The 17,974-nt window shown below is 41.9% G+C and overlaps 1 protein-coding gene across 3 annotated transcripts; it reads left to right on the forward strand.

The window, feature by feature from the left end:
• Positions 1-2,761: 2,761 nt before the first annotated feature.
• rrp1 (ribosomal RNA processing 1) lies at positions 2,762-17,576 on the forward strand. Of its 3 annotated transcripts, none has more exons than XM_052564598.1 (16): positions 2,762-3,003; positions 3,591-3,670; positions 4,911-4,968; positions 6,121-6,206; positions 6,292-6,353; positions 6,604-6,733; positions 7,031-7,095; positions 7,272-7,456; positions 7,572-7,639; positions 7,800-7,897; positions 8,000-8,019; positions 8,102-8,239; positions 8,448-9,178; positions 16,522-16,644; positions 16,819-16,885; positions 17,349-17,576. In XM_052564598.1, exons 1-16 carry the CDS (start codon positions 2,877-2,879, stop codon positions 17,501-17,503), a joined length of 2,193 nt encoding a protein of 730 aa, XP_052420558.1. In that variant the 5' UTR covers positions 2,762-2,876; the 3' UTR covers positions 17,504-17,576. The 3 variants fall into 3 exon arrangements, with proteins under 3 accessions (XP_052420558.1, XP_052420559.1, XP_052420560.1); XM_052564599.1 differs by having other exon boundaries at positions 2,763-3,003; positions 8,451-9,178; XM_052564600.1 differs by having other exon boundaries at positions 2,764-3,003; positions 16,537-16,644.
• Positions 17,577-17,974: the final 398 nt, after the last annotated feature.

Below are 17,974 nucleotides of genomic sequence, written 5' to 3' on the forward strand. Positions count from 1 at the left end.
CACAAGGTTTGGGCAAGGATGCAGTAGATACTGAGGAACCATTACAGTTTTTAAAAAGCATGCATAAACCAGAGGGGATGGCTCCCAAAACTGTAGCAAATTCTTTTGGGGTTACTGGTATTTGGTATTTGGAAAGAAATTCAGAGTACCTGAACAAAAGACCTTGCTCATTAAACAATTGCTCCACCAAAATTAAACCGTTACTGAACCAACTATCATAAAACAAAGACTTATTCTTGAATAAAATGTTCTTATTGTTCCAAATAAAACATCTTTGTGGTGAAAAGTTATGCTTATAAATTAGTGCCCAAGCTAAGAGAACCTGTCGATGAAAGTTGGAAAGTTTGATCGGGAGTTTGGATACATCATAATCACACATTAAGAGAAAATTAAGGCCACCAAGTTGTGAAAACACTAATTGAGGAAAAACATTCCAAATAGAAGATGGTTGGGCTAGATATTGGTTCAGCCAATTAATTTTGAAAGTATTGTTGAGAGAATCAAAATCAATAAAGTTCAGACCACCATTATTATATCCATTTAATATGACTGATTTTCTCAAGTAATGTGATTTATTTTTCCATAGGAATTTTATTAGAACCTCATTAATTACTTTAGATGTGGGCTTATCCACAAAAAGAGATTGAGCTGCATAGGCCAAACGAGACAAACCTTCTGCCTTAGCGAGCAGTGTTCTTCCTTTTAGTGACAGATCCCTTTGTAACCAACAATTAAATTTTTTTTGTGTTTTAGTAATAATAGGTTTGAAATTTGCTGAACACCTACATTCATCTTTAGTAATTAATATACCAAGATATGTTACCCTATTTTTGACAGCAATATCCTCAATAGAAGTAAGAGAGCAATCTTTAATTGGAAGCAAGTCGCATTTATTAAGGTTTAAAGTTAATCCCGAAGCTTTAGAAAAAGTCTGAAGAATACTCAAAGCCAATTTAATTTGTGATGAATCATTCAAGAATAAAGCTGTATCATCTGCTAATTGACTAATTTTAATTTTAGTGTTACCAAATGTGATACCCTTTAATTGACTATTGTTTATATGTGTGCTAAGGAACTGTGTTGCAATAAGAAACAGGTAAGGCGACACTGGACATCCTTGCCGAACTCCACGTTTTAAAAAAAATCTAGGTGAAGTACCATTACTAAGTTTGATAGAACTGTTTCCGTTTATGTAAAGCATTTGGACCATCCTGCAAAAAGCATCACCAAAGCCAATTTTTTGTAGAGCCTGAAATAAAAATTCATGTTCCAATGTGTCAAAAGCTTTGTAATAATCTAAAAAGAAAATGAAACCATCACTGTCTATTAAATCTGAATAATCTAACACATCTAAAACTAACCGTATATTATTAGAAATGTGCCTTTTCTGCATAAATCCCGATTGTGTTTCGTCAATTATGGAGTGCAAAACAGATTTCAATCTTTTTGCTAAAACTAAAGCTATAATTTTATAATCATTATTTAATAATGTAATTGGACGCCAGTTATCTATTAAAAGGGGATCTTTATTTAATTTTGGGATAAGTGTTATTAAACCTTGACATAATGTGGCTGGAAGCAGTGTTTTCTCTATACTTTCCTCATAAACCTTTAATAAGAATGGTGCTATACTACAACTAAACAGCTTGTAAAATTCTGAGCTGAGACCATCTGTTCCGGGAGATTTGTTAGCTTTTAAAGTATTAATAGCTTCCTCTATCTCTTTCAGTGTAATAGAGGCATCACAAATTTTTTTATCTAAGTCACTTAGCTGGTTTATATTAGGTATAGATTTAAAGAAGTCATTCATATGTTATTGGGATAATTTAGAAGTATACAAATCACTATAAAATTTGGCACAAAACTTTGCAATATTTTTTGGGTCATCACTAATATTACCATTAATCATTAATTTTTGAATTTGATTGTTTTTAGCTTGCTGCCTTTCCAGTCTGAAAAAGTATGCAGAGTTCTGTTCACCCTCTTCAATCCATTTTCTACGCGATCTAATAAATGCCCCTTCTGCTTTCTGTTTATATATGTTGTCTAATTTGCACTGTAATTCAGCCAATTCAGCTTTTTCACAATCAAGTAAATCATCCATATTTTTAGATAAAAGATTAGTGATTTTGTATATAACAATATTTTCATCAGTGTTTTTTTTTTTTTTTTTTTTTTTCTGTGTGTTGTTGTCTCTGTGTACTGGAAGCTTATGTCACTAAAACAAATTCCTTGTATGCGCAAACATACTTTGCAATAAAGCTCTTTCTGATTCTGATTGACTTATACCAATTTGTCTTCCAAATACACTGAGTCTATCAAAGTTGCTATTTTTGTTGTGTTATTATGTATTGACCTACCTTTTATAAAACCAGACTGTGATTCACTGATTATTTGATTTATATTTTTCTTGAGCCTACTGGAAAATATATGCGCTAGAATTTTATAATCACAGTAGAGTAAAGTGATGGGGCGAAGATGATCTATGTCGTGCATCTTTACCCGGTTTGGGGACAAGAGTAATTAGACCTTGTTTCATAGTTGAAGATAGTTAATTATTTTGGATACATTCGAGAAAGGCTTGAAATAATAGTTCCCTCAAATCTTCCCTAAAGAATTTATAAAATTCGGAAGTCTAAAACTGATCTTTTTTTTTTTCTTGAAAATATTTTATTCACATTCAACATACTAGTCTATGAAAAAAACACTATATACATTTACTATAATACATTTTTGCATTAAAAGTAAAGTCTAAAACTGATTTCTGGCGTAGCCCGGATCTGTCTGTGACGTCATCGGTGTGCGCCGGCGACTAGCTGCGACGCGTGTCGGCGTTTACGCGTGTGAGGACGAGCAGCACGTGAAGATCAGCAGCAATGGCATCGACTCAAGAAGCAGAGATAATTTTCGCTCAGAAACTCGCGTCTAACGAGAAGCCCGTGAGGAGCAAAGCCCTGGTGAAGCTGAGGAAGTACATCATTGCGCGCTCAGAGAGAGCAGAAGGTAGTGAAACACAACACGTGCTCTAGCTCATGTGAAGTTACCCTGTTATAACTCTACCTGTGACACGTTATTGGTGTTGTTCTTTAAAACCACTCATAATGTCATAATGGCTCGTCTGTAGTGTGTGTTGTGGAGTAATGCAGGCTGGATAGTGTTGAATCCACTAGAAGAAGACACATGTAACTCTAAATGTGTGTGTTACCTGAAGTCTGGACATCTGAATATAGATCAATAATGCATCATCCACCCTAACAGCAGTTTTGTAAGCGGGCTCCAGTTGATCACACAGTAGATGCTCAGTAAAACCGGTCTCTCAAAGACCTTCATCATCTGAGCTGTTAAAGCTGCTGGTTTATAATGAGAGAACTCAGTGGTGTAGTACAACACGTGATGTCTTCAGGAGAGGGAACCCTTCCCAAGTGCAGGCACTCAAGATGTCATGGGTCAGACTTTAAGAGCTCCAGCACTGAGACAGTCATAAGATGATCTTAAACCTGAAGGAGGATGTACAGGGGTGCTCTGCTGTGTAGCATCAGGAGGCAGCAGCAGCATCATGGTGTGTGTGTGTGTGTGTGTGTGTGTTTCAGGATTCAGTGAGGAAGAGCTGCTGAAGATCTGGAAGGGTCTGTTCTACTGCATGTGGATGCAGGACAAGCCACTGCTGCAGGTGAAGAACACACAGATACACACACAAACTCATAAACACTACACTCACACACACACACTACTCACTAGGGATGTTCATATCGGTTATTTTTCCTAACCAACAACTGATGCTCGTTAACTGATTATTAACGTTAACCGACAAGTTTATTTTAAATTAGAATTGACCTGTTAAAAATACTAACATTTGTTTCCCGGGGATTAATTTTACATGCATAGAAATCATTAAACGACAGAACATGAGGATTCACGTGTTTTTCTTATCACATCACGCACCTGCAGCGCTTCTGCGAGCGGAGAAAACCATAGTAAAGCTAAGAGACATATACAAACTAATAAATAGGCCTCTACGAGAAATATATTTTAACTTAAATAATAAATTAAGAAAATGAATAAAACCTGTGCAACAAATAGCCTATGCAGAGTTTCAGTTCGTTTTTGTGCTGCACTGACTCTCGCACGCATGCACACTCACTCTCTCGCACGCACATTTACTCCTAACACACTCACACTCTCGCATGCACAATCACCCTAACACTCACACATATACTGCACACTCACTCTCTCTCCCACTCACACACATACTATACACACACTTTCACACTCACGCTCACTTGCATAAAGTCTCATGCACACTCACTCTCACACACTCACACACATACTACACGCACACTCACTCGCATACACACTCGCATACACTCACACACATACTATACACACTCACTCTCTCACGCACACTCATGCTCATGCACACTCTTGCACACTTTTGCGCTCTCACTTTCTCGTGCACTCTTACTCGCGCAGCCACTCACACACTCCCGTACACACTCACTCTCACACGCACACTCACTCTTTAACACACTCACACACATACTATACACACACTCTCACATGCACAATCACTCACACGCACACTCTCACACACACTCACTCTTTAACACACTCACACACATACTATACACACTCTCTCACACGCACACTCACTCATTCTCACACACACATCCAAACGCACACTCTCTCACACGCACACTCACTCATTCTCACACACACATCCAAACGCACACTCTCTCACACGCACTCACACACATACTATACACACACTTTCACACGCACACTCTCACTTGCATACACACTCTCTCACACGCGGACTCACTCATTCTCACACACTCTCACACTCAGTTACACACTCTCTCTCTCACATGCTGTGCTCTCAGTAACCGGTCTGTGTGTGTTTGGGACTTTAGGAGGAACTGTCCACAAAGATCTCCAGGCTCCTCCACAGCTTCCGGACGCTGGACAGCCGTAAGTTCACATGTACAGCTCCAGCACAAGAACATTCATCTGCAGCGTTGTACAACTTCTCAAACAAGTGTCTAAATGTGAACTAGAGAAGCCTTGGTGTGTAATGCATTATTGCATTTATTCATCAGGGGCATCATAATACCTCTTCAGAAATAACTGTAACCAAAGTTATGTGCTGCAATATTTACAGACTCTGTTTCCTCTGACATTGTGTGTCATTTTAACACGTTATATTTTTCAAATGTTTAACTTTATAATTATATAGTAATAAAATTTTTGTATAACAATTTTTCTTACATCTGAAGTTGCTAGTTTGTCATTTGGCCCAGCTGCTTAATGGCACACACACACACACTCAAACCACACACACACACACTCAAACCACACACACACACACACACTCAAACACAAACCCCACACACACACACACACACGAAGGACAGAAGCCGTGTGAGTTCTGTCATACAGTGGCTTGCATGTGTCTTCTGAAGGATCTTGTTATGATGGGAGAAACTGTAAATAAAGAACTGGAGCCATTTGGATAAACTGTAAGACTGTTTTGGAGGTCATCTAATTTTTTGGTCATAACTTTTAAATGCAGTTTTTAAAAGTTAGATTAAAGTTGTACTGGAAGAGTAAGACCGCTGCTAGCTGATCAAACTAGTTCTGAAAGTCTTAACCTGGTGGAGAAGTTCATGCAACTGGCCCCTGGTCGTTTCAGTCTGTTTTGTGTAGTGTTCTCTTTACTTAAAATATTACCCTTTTAGACTTTATTTATTTTTATATTTATGAGGTCAGAGGTGTGGGAATGGGCAGACATTTTTTGGTTAGCGTTTCAGTGTAGTCAGCTAATACTGTCTTAACCTGCAAAGCACTTCATCGTTTATAACTTGGGATTTTGACCAAATATGTTTAATCTTGATTTTTGTAAAATGTTGCAACAAGATGTTATTTCTTCAAGACTGTGATTATTATTATTATTAATGTAATTTATTTTATTTTTTTAGGACATAAGGTAGTAAAATAAACCTAAAAATAGCTCAAGGTATAGGTTTGATAGGACTGAGCATGTGAAGCCTATGTTTTAAAGCAGTTGTGTGTGGAGCACAAGCCTGATCCTAACATCTGCTCTTATCTGAATGTGATCCGCAGAGTTCCTGTATTTGAAGACGTTTCTTCTGACCATGAAGAGAGAGTGGAACGGCATCGACAGACTGCGGATGGACAAATTCTACCAGGTCAGTCCTGGAGTCTGACTGTACCCGAGCACTAATGTACATGCGCTATTATAAATCACAGCCTTGTCTTTCTGTTCTCTGTTAGCTGGTGCGCTTCGTCTTCCGAGAAGTGTTTGAGATGCTGAAGAGACAGCAGTGGGAGTCCAGGTAACTGTGTGTGTGTGTGTGTGTGTGTGCGGTGTGTGTCTGGCACAGTCAGCCAGAGCTTCAGCGTTTGTGGAGATGTGTTAATTGACTGAATACACAAGAGATTCTCCACACGATGGACATTTTGACAGTTGACATTGTCAGTTCAACTGTTTTTAATGCATGAGTTCAGAACAGAAGCTTCATGGTTCGGTCAGAAGTTTTGTGTTAGTGTGACCCCGTGACCTCTGACCCTGACCTCCTCCTGCAGGCTGGTCACACAGTTTCTCCAGCTCTTCTCTGCTCAGCTCCTGCACAGCTCCAGTGCGGCTCCGGCCGGACTCGTCCTTCACGTGCTGGACCTGTACATGACTGAGCTGGCCCAGGTCGGCTCGGCTGAGGTGAACACACTCGTCTGTACATGCTCTCCTCTTCTGTGGTCCGTGTCAGTCAATACACACTGTGTTTGAGATTATATCACATCCAGATGGACTGAGGCGTTTAGATGAAGACCTGTCACTCTGATCCAGACATGGATCCCATTCATCTTCAGAACACAGTTTAAGATGTTTTAGATTTGATCTAACCGTCACAGTCCTGTTTGTCTATCAGCTAGTCATTACTGTCATTACTCCAGTATAACACAGGGCTCGTGATACTCTAGTAATCCTCATGTGTGTGTGTGTGTGATCTTCCAGCTGACAGCGGAGCAGAACCAGACCTTTATTGAGCCTTTCTTCAAGACTGTGGCCAAAACCAAAGAGTAAGACCTCCACCGCTTCACTCAGATGATAGTTGAGATTACCCTTGAGTGTTTGAGCAGTTCTCTCCCGCTAACTCTACTGAATACCTCAGGGTTACTATACTTGAGCAGTAATTAAGAGTTGAGGGACACACACACACACACACACACATCAGGTGTTCATGTCTGCTCCTCAGTCGTGTCCTGCTGAAGGCCATCGGCAGCAACATCTTCAACACCATCGTGGATCAGGTTCCCTTCGCCATCCAGGATCTGCAGAGAGAGATGGGTCAGAGCGCAGAACTGGACTCCAGCGACGAGTCTGAAGAGCAGCAGCACACGGACGAGACCGAGACCACAGCCCTCTCACACAAACCTACAGGTACACGCGATAATGGGAGGATAATGCTCTATCTGAAGGTGTCCTGGTCACATCTACTGTCTGTTATAAGAACAATAGATTGAGAGTAAATGTGATGTTGTGTTGTTGGTGTCAGACTGTGATGAAGAGGAGGCTCTCTCAGAAGATGCTGATGATGAAGACACATGTGGACCTGTTCTTCAGGTGTGTGCAGTTTCTCTTGCTGTCTATTGTTCTGAAATGCAGAAAGCTGTTGGATAAGTTTACAGTAGAGTAGCACGAACAGATCATCAGAGACTCCTGTTTAGAGAGATCGAGACTAGTGCTAATGTTTCTCTGTGTGTGTGTTATTTGTCTTGTCCAGTTCGACTACGGGGCAATAGCTGACAGTCTTTTTGCGATGGCCAGCCACTCGAATATACAGAGCTTCAACAGATCCAAGATTTACAAGTTTGTGAAGATGTAAGTGTTGGTGAAATGACTGGTGCAGACAGTGAAGCTGATTAAAGTGTCTGCTGGATGTAATCTAACGCGTCTGATCTTCTCTTTCTCTGTGGGGTGAAGTTTCCGAGACCTGAGTGAAGGTGAGCTCTCGTACCAGCGACTGCTTTGAGTTAAACACGTTCTACTGGGGTCACTCACGACTGTTTTCTGTCCCATCTTCAGGTGTGTTCCCTCAGGATGAGGTGGAGAAAGTGTCCTCTGAAGAAGAGGATGTGGATGATAACGGCAGGAAGAAGAGGAAGAGGAGGAGACAGAGGAACAAGGGGATGAAAGATGAAGAGTCTCTGAAGAAGTCTGAAGGTTTGAGTTTGAATTGATTAGATTATTTAACACATTAATCAGTTTAAGGATAAAAATAAACCACTGCATCAAACCTGTAAAAGACCCAAACAGATCAGTGATGACAGCAGTGGACCGAGATCATGTGTCTGTATTTCTCAAATGTTTTTAACACTTAATGACGTGTTTAAAGCTCATTCCAGTTTGTCAGCTGTTGATTTATCTCCAGCAGATCTGTCTGAGTCGACGGCTGCGTCAGATCACACTGAGACATCACAGGACACCACACCGAAGAAGAAGAGCAAGAAGAAGAAGAAGAGGAGTGTTGAGGGTCAGCAGACCGCCCCCTCGGAGACACAGGACAGCACAGGAGCAGCAGAAGAGAAGCTGGAGTCATCAGTGTGTGACAGTCAACATGAGAGCTCCTGCTCTGAGCCTGCCCTTCAGCTCAAGAAGAAGAAGAAGAAGCAGCGGAGGAAGAGGACGGTTTCAGGGAAGACCTGTGAAACAGCAGAGGAAGCAGATCACTGCTCACAGATGGACATCAGCCTTACATCAGCAGAGATCGTGACCGCTGGACCGCAGAAGAAGAAGAAACTGAAGAAAAAAGCAAAAGGAGCAGAATGTGAGGTGACCGGCTCTGTCTCGGACGTCCCAGCTGTAGATGTGTCCACAGCATCACAGACCCAGACACACTCCACTAGAGCCTCTCCAAAAACACCAGTGAAGAAGAGAAAACAGAAGGACGTGGTCTCAGACCTTCCAGAGACAGAGACCAATGGAGACGCGGAGACGGTCCCCACAGAAGGACCATTGAGAACCAAGAAGAGCAAGCAGAAACCATCATCTGTGCGGGTCAGAGCAGAGAGGAAGAGGAGGGCGATGGAGGACGAGGTCAAGCCTGCACAGCTGAACGGACACACGGAGCAGACCAGAGTCAAGAGACACAAGACCATCACCGTAAGTCTGAATTCGTTTTTATAGTTGTTTTAAATGTGGCCGATATCAGTTTCTTGTTTGAACAGATCATGGTTCTGTGCAAAAGAACAGGGTTGCCAGGTTTTCACAACAAAGGTTTATTTACCGTATTGTCCGGACTATAAGTCACACTTATTTTCATAGTTTGGCTGGTCCTGCGACTTATAGTCAGGTGCGACTTATTTATCAAAATTAATTTGACGTGAACCAAGATAAATTAACTAAGATTCATGAACCAAGAGAAAACATTACCGTCTCCAGCCACCAGAGGCTGGAGAGGTAATGTTTTCTCTTGGTTCTAAATAAATGTGACTTATAGTCCAGTGCGACTTATCGTCCGAAAAATATGGTACTGCATTCTGGGGTAAAAATTACATTATTGCGGTCGCTTCAACCCACGGAGTTGAAAAACAGCTCGCAGCACCAGAATGTTTCAGATAAAGCCAGTAATACACTCATTTAACATTCAGCACACAGTCAATTTGGTACTTTCCTAAATTGTCAGTTATAATCATCAAAATGAAAAGAAATAAACATTTGAAATATATCTGTCTGTGTGTAATGAATGAATATAATATACAAGTTTCACTTTTTGAATGGAATTAGTGAAATCAACGTTTTGATGATATTCTAATTATGACCAGCACCTGTAATATGAAATCACTAGTTTATAGTTTAAATCAGGGCTATTCAGCTAGTTTCACTGGAGGACTGGATTATCGTATTGAAAAGTTGAAGGGGGCCAGGGGTTTGGTGGCCATCCCAATCTCTTCATGGGGGGGGGGGGGGGGTGTTGTCTATAAAATAATGTATTAAAATTAAATGCAATAATGTTATCAACAGCAACGTCTATGAAGGGTTAACATTTGTGTTGTCAATCAAACAATTAATTAAATAAAACTACTCTAATAAATCACATTTTCTGTAATTAATCGTGACAAATTGATCACTAATATATTGTCATCATTTCACACTGAACCTCCAAATGAATGCAGAAACAACATAAACATTTTATATTTTAAATATTTAATGACATCTCTTTACAAATAATAGTAATAATAATTCCTTACATTTATATAGCGCTTTTCTAGGCACTCAAAGCGCTTACATAGTCGGGGGGTATCTCCTCATCCACCACCTGGATGATGCGACGGCAGCCATAGTAGAGCTGCAACCACGATGATTATTTTTTCTGTCGACTAATCTAACGATTATTTTTATTACAATAAATAATTAATCTAATGTTCTTTTTTTTAATTAGCTAATGAATCCTTTGGATAACTTAAAAATATAAGTACAACTTCTAATATAATATTTCAACCCGTATTCATTTTCAATGTGGTTGAAGTTTTTACAGTATAAAATAATAAAGAGGCAAAGAAAATTATTTTACTATGGTAAATATGAGTTTATGATAGCGTTTATAATTAAACCACAGTAGCCATAAATTTAGTTGTCTGAGACGTCATGAAATGTTCTTTAGCATCACAAAACATAAAATGTAGTCAGGGTTCTGCTATGGTTTAGCACGGTTTCCAGAGATCTGGAGATGATTCGGGGTAGCTCGGTGGTTTGTGACTATTGTCTCATAGTGCGCTGTCTTTTAAGGGGCCGTTCACATATCACGTCTATTGCGCGCTCAAGTTCGTTATTTCCAATGTAGGCGTGCGATAAGCATGCTCATAATGGAAGCGGCGTGGTCCGCACCGCATCGAGTTAAAAACATCTAAACTTTTCAGAATGCCGTAAGCGCAAGAATATCATACCTGAAGCAGGAAGTTGGTCACCAGATCACACGGTAACCAGTTAAACCGTAACACTGGAGAGCGCCAAGATGTTTTCCTCTGAGGTGCTCGCGCATCGCAGTTGTGTTGCCGTGGTACACCATATCGCTTTTGCAAAGGGAACAAAGGGCCATTTTATTTGTCCTCTGTTTAAAGTATTCCCATACTTTTGATCAATCAATCAATCAATCACCTTTATTTATATAGTGCTTTAAACAAAATACATTGCGCCAAAGCACTGAACAACATTCATTTGGAAAACAGTGTCTCAATAATGCAAAATGATAGTTAAAGGCAGTTCATCATTGAATTCAGTGATGTCATCTCTGTTCAGTTAAATAGTGTCTGTTTTTATTTGCAATCAAGTCAATGATATCACTGTAGATGAAGTGATGTTGATGTTGATAACAGTAGTCTCTGTTTTTGTGATAGAATGCAACTTTCTCCATTCCCAGTATGCCATCACGCGAGATGTAAACAAACAGTGTGATGCGTCGACGCATTTTAGGCACGTATTTTTGTAGTCGACGTAATCGATGACGTCGATGCGTCACTGCAGCACTAAGCCATACGGTCTTGGGCTCCAGGGTGATATGGCTGCAGGTTTCTGAACAAAGTCTCATTATTAACGTCTCAGGTTAAGAATTTAACCATAGTTCCCTGAGTAGGGAATGAGACACTGCGTCCTCTAGGGGGCACTATGGGGAACACCTCGTCGTGAATCGTGTCTGAAGCATACAATGAAAAACTTGTTGGCCGGCGACAGCCTCTGACATCACTACCAGCGCGACTATAAACAGAAAACGGGAGAACACGTCATTCACTTCTTCGTCTGAAGCTTGCACCCGAAGCATGTCAGGGAGCTAGAGGACGCAGTGTCTCGTTCCCTACTCAGGGAACTATGGTTACATTCATAACCTGAGACGTTCCCTTTCAAAGGTACTTCGAACTGCGTCCTCTAGGGGGCGCTTTGGGGAACAGTATACCCACACCGCCATGCTGAGGGGAGTGCAGGCCAGAATCATGGCGAGCACTAAGCACCAACACTACCATTTCCATGGGAGTTGCCCCTGGGACGTGTAGACGGCTGTCTGTGACTGTACCCCTTGCAGCCAAAGGCCTAGGCTACATACCCAACTTAATTGTTAAGGCCTTGGCCCAGGGTAGAGCTGAAGGCTTGGAATCAGGAAAGATTCCTTTAAAGGGATACGGCTAAGAACCTAGCATTTCTACCAAGTCTTGCCTCTCACACAGGAGCTACCGTTAGTATCCGCATAAGCTTGCAGAAAGAGCTGTCTCAACAGTTCTCTAGTAGCAACACCCTGTTTAGATAGGAATCAGAGGATAAATAGGTGGAGTGGCGCCCAAGATGTACGGTGCTTTTACCAACTCAAGAAAGGGCATGAAGCAACCACGTGAAGCCCTCACCATATAGGATTTTAGAAAGAACGAAGAATACTAATGTGCAAACTTACCACAAGTGTGGATTTCATGAAGTGTGCAAAGACTTCACATGCACACTTACCATAGCATGGATTTTCAAATACTGTTCTAAGCAGGGGCTCTCGTAGCACTCTGATAGAGCAGCTCATAGATGGAATGGTTAGTCTCAAAACAGTATTATTGAGAGTCATCAACTTGATCTGTGGAAAAAATACTGCAGCACTCTGGGGAATAAACAGAGAACTCAGTCTCATTTGAGAGGAGAACTCCGGGCTCAGAGTAGCGTCCTCATAGGCGACCTTTTTTGGAAAAAAGGGGAGCGCTGCTAAACTACCACGAGAATCACCCAAATAGCCCCTCATATTGAGGGAAGATTTGTATAAACAAATACACACTGGCTGAATGGAGTACAAAGAACCAAGGTCTAATTATCTCAAGAAAGGGAATGAAGCGGAGCGCGTAACCCTTACTATACAGGATTTCAGAAAGTTTGCAGAGTCTTGCGTGCACACTTACCATTTACGTGGATTTTAGAAAGTGCGGAAAGTGTTCACGTGCACACTGACCACCATGTGGTTTTGAGAAAGTATACAGAGCTTAGCGTGTGTACTTTAAGGTTCCTAAGCATCACAGAAGCGCTGAATCACAGGGAGAGGCAAGCTCAAATTTTACAAACCTCGGGCGAGGGGAGCATCAGCTGATGCAGCATATACAAGAAGACTTCTGTAACTGCCACCTCCACTTCCTGCTAGATGCGACGGCACCACTAAGCAGCCAGGAGACCCCTCAGGGTGACCTGGCCGGACATCCATGAAATTCCCTGCAGTGCTGTGCCAGGCCTGATGATCAAGGAGGCTCCCTCAGAAACCTGTGATCTCAGACGCCTAATACCGGAACATGAGTTTATTAGTAGACACGTAACCACCAGCAATTAAATACACATAAGTATATACAGAGAGGGTTACATTTACTCACCCACCCTCCTGCGCTGGAGCCCTGCTCAAGGGGCACCTCCTTTTAGTCTGGACCATCAGTCAGGTGGTTGCTATGAACATAGAACCATAAAAACATCATAGGTCCAGCATAGGAGACTGTTATGCGAGAGGTTTCCACCTAACCTCGATCAGGTGGAGAGCTGGTGGTAACGGGAATTAGGAAGGGGAGGATAAAAGCAGAAGTTAAAAATCCCCAAAGGGAACGAGTAGATACCTCGGTATCACTCCGATTCGGACGAGAACGCTGCCTCGTCTAGATCACCCTTAGGTTCTGCTTACCTCCTTGTGACCCACGATTCCTCTATCCCCTGCCTGCAGTTGGGGGAGGAGCGCGAGTTGCGACACTAGCCTTCTGTGCCCATCTTTGATTCTCAGATCGAGACTGGCCAAGACCCCTGTGTTGTTTGGGCTCAGACCTGGACCTTCGTGGAACGGAGGATCTGAAAGCAGCAGAGTGCGCCTTCGTCTCCCTGAACTTCTCAAATCGCCGTCTCAATGGAAATAACGGAAAGTTCAGAAGGCAAAACCTGAGCATTGAGCAGAAAGCATTTTTTTCCTCCAGATGTCTGTTCATCCACAGATGTCTCTCCGCTGCCACCATTGCCGCCATAGTCCTGCCCATGGTGGAGGCGGCCTGCTTGGTAGCACGGAGAGAGATCCGTGGTGCGGCGCAGGTCAGCTACCTGATCAGAAAAAGGCCCTCGTCTCTATCCAGGTCTCTGAGCAGATCAGTCTGATATGCTTGAAGCACCAGCATTGTGTGTAATAAAGCCACAGCCTGACCTGCTACTGTGTATGACTTGCCATTTACGCAAGATTATTTTCTGAAGGGGCTTGGATGGCAAGGAGGGAGATTAAATTATTTATAATTTATTAGCTCTTTCTACAGGGGGCATTCCCTCCTAGCCGCTTTCGTGCATCACCTCAATGCCGGCAGATTACTTTCATGCCGAAACCGGTGGATGCAAGAAGAAAACGGAATCTTTCATTTCTTTTTAATCTCTGTATGGCGATCATGCACAAATAAAAAGGCTCACCTGAGCTGGAGGGTTATGGTCAAAAGGTTTTTTGAATTTCCACTCAATAACCTCCAACAGCTCTACATACGCAGGGCAGGAGGATTGAGAAGGTTCAGCCTCAGCTTTATTACCATCCTCAAATATCTCCTGCTTTTCCTGGGTAAAAACATCATCCTCCCGAGGCTCTCTCTCGTCTGCCGCCATTACGAGCGCGAAAGGAAAAGTCCCTCTTTAAACCATTCAGACAGATCCACCTGTATTCTCACGGACTTATTCTCCTCTGTGCCTCAGCAACAGGTCCTGAACCGCGGGAACCAGATGACTGCCTTTTTTTTTTTTTTTTTCAGAAGAGACGAACTACATTTTTTCCGTGTGAAAAAACGCTCACAATGCATGCAGATTGCCTCCTCAAAGACATCGCGTGCGTGCTCTTCACCCAAACGAATGACGCAAAGATCGCGTGTCATCGGGTGTCAAATAACGCCGACACGGATGCACACATCGTCTAAACGCTTGCTAGTTGTCGCCATGATAAACAGAGAAAGATCGCTCTTACCGGTTCTTTCAGATCCACACTACAAACAGAACAGTCGGTGAAGAAGAAGATAATGACGTGTTCTCCCGGTGCCTGTTTATAGTTGCGCCGGTAGTGACGTCGGAGGCTGTCGCCGGCCAACAAGTTGGTGTTTTTTCAATGTATGCTTCAGACACGAGTCACGACGAGGTGTTCCCCATAGCGACCCCTAGAGGACGCAGTTCGAAGTTCTCTTGAAAGGGAACACATTTTTTGATAAAACTGCTGATGATGTCTCTATTATATGCATCTCCATCTCAAATTTAGCCATTAATTATAGCCATTCAACATTACAGTATAATTATTTAGGGAACTTTTTTTAACATTTATATAGGGTCTGAAAAATAAAACGACTTTAATTGAATATAAAACACTCCTTACATAAACTATAAATTGTTTATGCATAAACTATATAGATTAAACTTTCTTAAGCAACAAAAGTTAAATGGCGACTATAACAGTCGAGTGATTTCTCTTAGTCGTCTCTGTGATTTCCATCAATGACAGACTTCAGCAAGATTCACTTTAAAAGCAGCGCTGTCTCTTTAAAATCTGACGTGCGTGAGGTATTTCTGACACATGTCAGGTTTTCTCCCTGCTCTTTACCATTATTTTGGACTTTTAGGTCATTTAAGGCCATGTTTAAAAAAAAATCACTTGCTAAAACTGTATTTTGACTTGTGTGTGTTATTGTCGTTAGCCAGCATACGTTCAGCCGAATGCACAGACTTTCAAACTATACTGCATTTGACAATCCCCTTCGTCCGGTCTGTGTTATTTCTGTGCTATGACGGATAACACTGTCTTTATACTCGTTTTAAACTAAGGTTGTGGATATCTCATAACTCCTTCAAACAAGCTCTTGTCAACACTGTCATCTATTGTTGTGTTCTCCAGTAGATTGTGGTGGTTGCCAGGTTGCTTCAAAACAACCCCTGGCCATGGGAAAGCTGTTGTCTTTCTGATCTTTTCCGGCTGGCCCGGGCCAGTGTTGCCACCTAGTGGACAAACTAACTTAATGAGTGCAAACACGATTGAAGGCATGTATCCGATCTGCAAGTACTCGTCTGACAGGCCGGATGAAGGGGATGATTGGCCCGCGTTCTTCCAGCTGAATAGCCCTGGTTTAAATCATTGAGTTCAGACAGAGAACAGGAGATCATGCTGATACACACTTCACAAGATCTCACAGCTGGATTACACTGCGTTTACAAGCTCTGTGAAATCAGATGTTCATCAGTCATTCAAAGATTTGTTTAAATGATACATGCATATCTGCAATCTTTCAAACAAGAAAGTATTATAATGTTTGGCTTTCTATTACTAATAATATAAAAGCCTTGGCCAAGCAGAAAAACGTATCTGCCTATATTTAAAAAAATGTCACATCAGTCAATATATCGGTCCACCACTAGAAATTATGCACAGGCAATATGACAAATGAATAAGGAGCACATATGGAAGTGCTGTTCACTGTCAAAAACAGACCGCAGTGTCACTGAGCTGTTAGGCTTTCTGTCAGCAGGAAGCTGAAGAAGATGTGAAGGTGAAAGAGTTTGTCCTCCGACAGAAGAGAGCTCCCACACCCATCTTCTGTAAAGCTGCAGGACACACACACGTGGCCAGTAAGAAGGTACAAACTCGCACTGCAGGACACACACACACACACACACACACGAGGTACAAGCTCACAGCTGTGCTGAAGAGAGAGTAGTGATGTCACTAGGACTCAGACCTGGGGGGGGGGTGTGGGTGGGTGGGTGTGTGTTGCTTAAACTCAATCTTTTTATTTTTTATTTTTCTCCAGGTTTTGCCAGCTTCAAAATCTGAAATGAAGAAAGTTACATTTGGCCTCAAGAATAATAAAACGATGGGTAAGTATGTGTCTTGTTGTGAAAATGTTCTGCTGATTATAATTAGACCAATGAAGGCATAACAGACACTAGAGTTAGGTCTAATATATATATATACCTCAGATCAGTGGGTCCCAGACGTGTTCTTCTCATTAGTCCCTTTTGAGGAGTGAAGTTCTTCTGAGTGTGACTCTGAGGACAGGCCTCATGTCTGAACAATGTCACTACGCTGAAGAGGAGGATACGTAGTGTTTTACCGCTCCACACCGGCCCTCTCACAGCAGAACTACTGCTCTTCATTCATTCTTCAGCTCTGATTCATTAATCGCTCTGTCTAGAGCTGTGTTATTATATGACCGCTGATAACAGACCGCTGGAGACGGTCCATCCATCTCTCACTGAATGACACACAATGAAATCATTTAACTTCTTACTGAGAGCTTGTGTTTCAGGAACTAATCTGCTTTCCTCTCTCTCCCATCAGAGTTCAGAAAGACGGACCAAAGCTCGCTGCTGAGTCCTGCCCGACAGTCTGCCGTGCCCTTTGACCCCAAGAGGACACCGAAGTCTGGGGTGCTGAAGTCTCCCACCTCATCCCCTGCGCTCAGGAAGAGAGCCATGGCTGCAGATTTCTTTTAAAATAAAGCTTCACGTCTTGTTCTCTGTGAATTTGGTCTGTGGAAGCGATGCATAAAGAGATGTTTTATATTCACTTGTGAAGTGTTGACTTTTTACAGACATGCAGAATGAGAGTTGCAATATTTCAAGGTGTGTTTTTTAAAGAATATTTGGATCATTTGAGGTTTCAGGAAGCTCTGAACAAGAGCTGTATGGAGTGAACCGAGTCAGAAGAAGATCAGTCCTGAAGACAGTGCTTGTGTTTGAGGACAGAGCTCAAGTGTTCAGTTTATCAGCCATCTCCACTTATCCCAGTTTGTCCATTTATCTGCCAGAGGTCATCTTAGTCCGTAGGTCACAGGAAGCAGTGAAGACCTGATCCACATGTTCTGTGTCCGAGAGACGAGTCAAACCCAGAGAAAATGACTCCTAGAAACCATCCTACATTTGATCTTGCAATCATTTCTTATCTTTTTTATTAGGTATTCAATG

This window comes from Carassius gibelio, chromosome B9, assembly GCF_023724105.1.
Source record: "Carassius gibelio isolate Cgi1373 ecotype wild population from Czech Republic chromosome B9, carGib1.2-hapl.c, whole genome shotgun sequence".
Taxonomy (NCBI): Eukaryota; Metazoa; Chordata; class Actinopteri; order Cypriniformes; family Cyprinidae; genus Carassius; species Carassius gibelio.

What these genes read in the sequence shown, in the direction of transcription:
- rrp1 (XM_052564598.1), top strand. Translation starts at nt 2,877, where the DNA reads ATGGCATCGACTCAAGAAGCAGAGATAATTTTCGCTCAGAAACTCGCG. An exon ending in TTTCCGAGACCTGAGTGAAG is followed by an intron (nt 8,020 to 8,101) that starts GTGAGCTCTCGT and finishes TCCCATCTTCAG; the next exon opens with GTGTGTTCCCTCAGGATGAG. An exon ending in CAAGAATAATAAAACGATGG is followed by an intron (nt 16,886 to 17,348) that starts GTAAGTATGTGT and finishes CTCTCCCATCAG; the next exon opens with AGTTCAGAAAGACGGACCAA.